Genomic DNA, 6,270 nt, shown 5'->3' with positions numbered 1-6,270 from the left:
GTGTGAGAGAGACGGCTGTGTGTGTGTGTAGTGAGCAGAGAGTAGAAACTTAGGGCTTACAAAAAAATCAGAAAATATATATATAAGGGGTATTTTAGTAATTTAACATACCGGGTATTTAACCGGGTATTTATCCGGGCCGGGTTTCGGGTTGGGTCTAGATTTTTTTGATAAAACCCGGACCCGCTTCGGGTTTTTTTTTTAAAACCCATATCCGACCCTATTATTTATCGGGCCGGGTAAAACCCGGCCCATTAGGGTTGGGCTAGACCAGGTATTCGCGGGTCGGATCTAAATTGCCATCCCTATTCTATAGTGAAAGAGTTAGGGATTTTCTACGTACCTCAAGAAAGAAAAGATCTGGTCCTTATGTAGTGGTGAGTAGTGAATTAAGATCCCCTTAAATGTAGAGATCTTTCCTTGTGGATGGTATTTGGTGTTAGGGTTCCCGTGATTCTACGGTGTCTTTCCATATGATAAAAACATGTGAGCATGATAAGGCCTTGGCACGTGATGCGCAAGATATTACCATATATGAGTACTTGTGGGGATCACGCATGGCCATGCTAGACTCGTCGGCTTCTCCATTCTGTCGGTCTTATGGTCCATCGTCACTTCATTTCTTCCTGTTCATATGGGACGTATCCGTCGGCATTGGGGTCGTATGTTTTGCTATTGTCGTTGGTTCATCAAGGGTCTTTCGTTGCCTTAATGCTGACAACCCCGCAGAGGTTGTCTGCTCTCTTAGCCTTCCGTTTATAAATGCTTGTTTTTGTCAAAAATGCCCCCATCAGTTGCCTTCTACTCCATGGCTCTGTTGGCCCTAGTTGACTAGTCGTGGAGTATCATAAGCATTAATTACGACCTTTTTGAAAAGGGTGTCATTAAATGTCCTTGAGCAATCTTGGTTTAAATTCTGGGTGACACGTGGCGTTAGCTGGTTGGCCTCGTTTCTAATCATAGGCGTCGCTTCGTATAACGCACCCCTTGCTTTATAAATAGTTCCTCTCTTCCTTTTTCATTTTTCTTTACTTCTTTCTGAGAGCTTTGTGAGACCTAGAGTTGTCATGTTGTAGATCACATTGTTGTCGCTTGTGAACTGTCGTCTTTTGAGAGAACCGTCGCTCAGATTCTTCATCCTTTTTTCTTGTAAGTTTCCTTCTCTTTATTTTTAATTTCTACTTTTGTGATCAGTCATCTTTTGTATTTTGAGACTCGTCAAATAGGTTTTTAGAAAACCTCCATCGCTTGTAGGTGGATAGATGTCAGATAAAGAAGTGACAAGTGAAATATCATCGTCAGTTCGTGAGGGTGCGAGCTACTACAAGATCTATCCGTCGCATGAGCCCGAGGAAGATTTCACTCGGTCCTTAGAAAGGGAATTATCTACCCATTCCCTCAATGATGAAGAGGAGAATGAGAAGGAAGAGGATGAGGGAGATGTCAAGGGAGATAAGTATGAGGGGGGAGAAGAGCATAAAGAAGACGAGGAGGATGAGGAAGACGGGGAGGATTCATCCAAAGGAGTAGAGACGGTAGGTCAGGGGGACGGGGGCAATCGGCCTTTTATGCTACTTTTGATATGGACGGTTAATGTTTTAACTAGATGATGTCGGATAAGTCTTCAATACCCTTCGGGATTGCTATCAAATCCCTGAGTGCATCCCAATCCGTCTACCCAGAAAGTTTGAGAAGTGTTATTCTAGGAGGACTGTGGACATTGGTATGTATGATGCTATATTCGCTGTGGGACTAAGGCTGCCATTGACGGACTTATACCATCAACTTGCCAACTTCTTAGGCTTGTCTGTCAGCCAGATCGCTCCTAATACTTGGAGAATATTCATTGGAGCAAAAGTGATCTAGGGTTAGCTTAGTGGTGGGAATTGTCGGCTTACCCTCGACGAGTTCTTCTACTGCTACAAGCCTCAACATATTTCCTTATCTTAGGGTATCTACCATTTTCTAGCTAGGAAGATGTCGTTTAGATTAGTGTCAGACATGTCTGACTCCAATAGGAATTGGAAAAATCGTTACTTCTTCCTCCAAGGGACGGATTGGGTTTGTAGGCTTGAGGAGTGGGAAACTATGCTGGATGGTTTTGATAATACATAGGGAATCGTAAAGGAGTCAAGTGGGCTATCCATTTATTTCATTCCACCCTTCCGTCTGCTTTGTCATGCATCTAACACCCTTGTTCTGTTTTCAACCCAGGTCCGTCCGCAAATAACCAAAGAGCAGGAGGCTTTCATCCGTCGGGTATTGGAGATCCCCTTCAAGCAAAGGAAGTGGAAGGATCTCGTCACCCTCGATACTTTCCACGCGTTTTGCGACAGCCCTGAACTGACCCGAGAAGCTCGACGACTACACACCTTCTCTCGTCAACATAAGTCTTCAAACTTATTATTTATTCCAAACCGTCTGTTTTTTGTTTCTAGTGTTTATTCCTCCTTCAGAATTGGAAGCAGGAAGACAAAGAGCACTAGTGAGGAAGTCTGCTACAACACTCAAGCAGCAGCAGCAAGGCTGCATCTCAACGTTGGCCTTTAAGGCCATCACTATAGGGATGCTTAAGAGAAAAAATGATGGCAAAATGATCATCCAAACAAGAAAGGAACGGTCCCTCTGTTGGTGACAAGCAGCCGAAGCACCCATCGCCCCCTAAGCCTTCTAGCCATGGAAAGGTCTGATTACCGGAAAGGGCCCTGTCATCCCTGCTCTGTCCACAGACAACTTGCCCATAAGGATTACGCCATTGAGATGGTCAACTCGATCATCAAGAAGACAGACCTGGATCCTTATGCTGATAAAACCACGGAGGACTTGGGGGCGTCTAGTCTCTACGACCTGTTTAAGGTACATTCTTCTTTAGTTATAATTTTGTGTGCTTTTTCTTCATTCTTTTCCTGATGGGTGTCTTGATTCAGGCGCTAGTACAAATAAGGGGGCTTCAAGATAGGTGCGTTGCCAACGAGGGGGTGATCTGTTAGTACCACAAGCATCAGGAGATTGAGAACAATGAATGGGATCAGTACAAAGAGGCCATCCGTATTCTCAACGAAGAGCTGACGACCACTCTTGCCAAGCTGAAGGAGGAAACTCGTCTCAGAGAAGAGGTGGAGAAGGTGAAGGCTGATTTGGCGACGGAGTTGACCACCCTTCGTGGGTAGATGGATAAGGCAAAAGCTGACGCCGTAGCGAAGTTTCAAGTTTCTCAACCCTTCTTTGACGCTTGCGGTGCTTATTATGGTGATGGATTCGACGAACGCTTAAAGCAAGTTAGGTCAATCTACCCTGACCTGGACCTATCCCAAATTGTCATATATGACACGATACCGCCAACTCCTAGAGGAGATGATATTGTCAATGATGAGCCCGATGATTCTACCTACACGATTGAGCAAGAGGCAAAGTATGATGGTGTGGTCATTGCCCAGCCTATTCCTAAAGGCCTTGTTTCTCCCGTGGTCTCGTCTATTATGGACTCGTCAACTGAAGGTGGCCCAAACGTCGTGAACCCAACTGTCTTGGATGCTCCTCCATCTTAGCTTCCCTTTTTTAACTTGTATCTAAGCATTTTATCTCACTTTTTAAACAATAATGAATGCCCCTTCGTTTTTTGAGTTTTGATGTAAAACATTTTGCCCTCCATGGGCTTTTATCTATTGTCTTTTTCTTTTATATTCGTTGCTTACACTTGGTTTTATTTGTTGGTTGATTGGGAATATGCCTTTGCCATATGTGTGTTTACAACATTCCATTTTATCCGTCCGTCATGTAGGACTTAGGATAATTTTTGAGGACCAAGTACTGGTCGGTATCTATGGTCATCCGTCCACCCCTTAGCATAATTTTTAAGGACCTGGTACCCATCGGTATCCGTGGTCGTCCGTCCACCCCGTAGGTAAGACTTAGGATAATTTTTGAGGGCTAGATACCCATCAGTATTCGTGGTCGTTCGTCCACCTCGTAAGTAGGACTTAGGATAATTTTTTAGGACCAAGTACCAGTCGGTATTCATGGTCGTCCGTCCACCCTGTAGGTAGGACTTATGATGGTTTAAGGAGAAGAGAAAAAGGGCAATGTTTCTGATAATTCGTCGAAGTTATCTTAATAATAACGAGGTCTAAAAAGAATACTTAACATCCTAACATCTTTTAATATTCAAAACCAATAAAAATGTAAAAAGGAAAAGGTAACATAAGCAAAAGAAAAGATAACATAAGCTGCATCTAGCCATTACTAGTACTATTTCCTTAGGAGCTCGGTGTTCCACAGGAGATAGAGCTTCTGCCCATCGAGGGTTTCCAAGTAGTAGTCCCTTTTCTACGGCAGCCAATGATCTTGTAAGGTCCCTCCCAATTGGGGCCCAGCTTGCCTTGTGAAGGATCCTTAGTGGCTGTTGTTACCTTCCTCAAGACTAAATCCCCAACTTGAAAGTGATAAGACCTGACCTTGGTGTTGTTGTGTTTTACCATTAGGTCCTAATAACGAGCCATTCTTTGTTCCATTGTTGCTCTGACCTCGTCGAGGAGATCCAATTGCAGTCGCAATCCTTTTTCATTCCTTTCGCTATCATGGTGAGATATTCGATAGCCGGGATGACAACTTCGTGTCCGTATGCAAGGTAGAAAGGTGTCTCTCCTGTAGGTGTGCAAGTCGTCGTTGTGTATGCCCATAGGACACTTGGTAAATCTTCTAGCCATACACCCTTTTGCCCCCTCAAGCCAAGTTTTGATCATTTTGAGTAGGGATCAGTTCATGGCTTCAACCTGTCCATTGGCCTGGGGGTGACCAGGAGAGGAGTACTGGTTCTGAATTCCCAATTGTTGGCAAAAGTCCTTGAATGCGTCGTTGTCAAATTGCTTGCCATTATTAGAGACTAAGACTCTGGGGATACCAAAGCAAAAAATGATGCTTTTCCAAATGAAGCTACGAACATTTCTCTCTGTGATGGTGGCCAATGGTTCTACCTCAACCCATTTGGTAACGTAGTTGATCCTTACGACGAGGAACTTGAGTCATGTTTGAATGACGATGTTAGTTGTGTTTAAACAACTTTTTATGTTTAGCTATGTTTGAACAGCTCTTTTATTGAGTCATGATGATGTTGTGTTTGAACAGCTTTTTTTTTTTAGTCATGTTTGAATAACGACGTTAGTCATGTTTGAACAACTTTTTATGTCTAGCTGTGTTTGAACAGCTTTTTTATTGAGTCATGTTTGAATGATGATGTTAGTTGTGTTTGAACAACTTTTTATGTTTTGTTGTGTTTGAACAGCTTTTTTGTTGAGTCATATTTGAATGAAGATGTTAGTTGTGTTTGAACAACTTTTTTATGTTTAGCTGTGTCTGAACAACTTTTTTATGTTTAGTTGTGTTTGAACAGCTTTTTTATTGAGTCCTGTTTGAATGACGATGTTAGTTGTTTTTGAATAACATTTAGTCGACTTTAGTATTTTTGTATTAACAACTTTGCTGGCTATGACCCCATCGGCTATGTATGAATAACTTTTGAATTGAAATTTTAATGACGGAGATCCTTGGGACGTCTCCCAAGAATAACTCCTAAGTGTTTCACATGTTTTTGTAGATAAATAACTCATGGATAATCATTGATAAATATGCATGGATAATGCTTTCATGTATTATTGATCTATGAATGACGAAAGCAATAACAGTCGTACATACTAACATGAAGATTGGGAAACTTGAAATGTAAGAGATTCCTTACTGGTAGTACTTCTTCAAATGTTCTATGTTCCATGGTCGAGGTAGTTCCTGGCCGTCTAAAGGTTTTAGGTAGTAGGAGTGTTCTCTAGAGTGACGGATTACTTCATAGGGGCCTTCCCAGGCTAGTCCTAGTTTTCCTTAGGATGGGTCCTTCGTTGCCTGCAATATCTTCTTGAGGATGAGGTCTCCTGTGTTGAACCTTTTTACCTTGACCTTTCTATTGTAGTATCTAGCCATTGCTTCCTTATGTTTGGCCCTTTGCTTCATAGCTTTCTCTCTGACTTCATCAATTAAATCTAAGTTGTTGTTAAGCTGGTTCTTCTGACCTTTATAAGTTTTAACTCGGAGGATCATTAGCCCCACTTCCACTAGTATGATGGCTTTAGTGCCAAACGTCAGTTTGAATGGTATTCCTCCCGTTGGTACTCTTGTGATCATCCTATATGCCCAAAGGACATTTGGTAGTTCTTCAGGCCATGCCCCCTTTGCCCTCTCAAACTGAGTTTTGATAATTTTGAGCAAGCTTCTGTTCGTCAT

The 6,270-nt window shown here is 42.4% G+C and overlaps 1 protein-coding gene across 1 annotated transcript; it reads right to left on the bottom strand.

The window, feature by feature from the left end:
* Positions 1–4,754: 4,754 nt before the first annotated feature.
* On the bottom strand, positions 4,755–6,270 carry LOC142634574 (uncharacterized). Its single transcript, XM_075808874.1, has 2 exons — positions 5,933–6,270; positions 4,755–4,890 (listed from the first exon to the last, which is right to left on the bottom strand). The coding sequence occupies exons 1-2, from the start codon at positions 6,268–6,270 to the stop codon at positions 4,755–4,757; spliced, it is 474 nt and encodes a 157-aa protein (XP_075664989.1).

Source organism: Castanea sativa, chromosome 5 (assembly GCF_040712315.1).
Source record: "Castanea sativa cultivar Marrone di Chiusa Pesio chromosome 5, ASM4071231v1".
Lineage (NCBI taxonomy): Eukaryota > Viridiplantae > Streptophyta > Magnoliopsida > Fagales > Fagaceae > Castanea > Castanea sativa.
The sequence above is the reverse complement of the archived record's forward strand: the minus strand, read 5'-3'. Positions and strand labels throughout refer to the sequence as shown.

What these genes read in the sequence shown, in the direction of transcription:
- LOC142634574 (XM_075808874.1), bottom strand. Translation starts at nt 6,270, where the DNA reads ATGACGAACAGAAGCTTGCTCAAAATTATCAAAACTCAGTTTGAGAGG. An exon ending in AGAAAGGTCAAGGTAAAAAG is followed by an intron (nt 4,891 to 5,932) that starts GTTCAACACAGG and finishes TGGTATCCCCAG; the next exon opens with AGTCTTAGTCTCTAATAATG.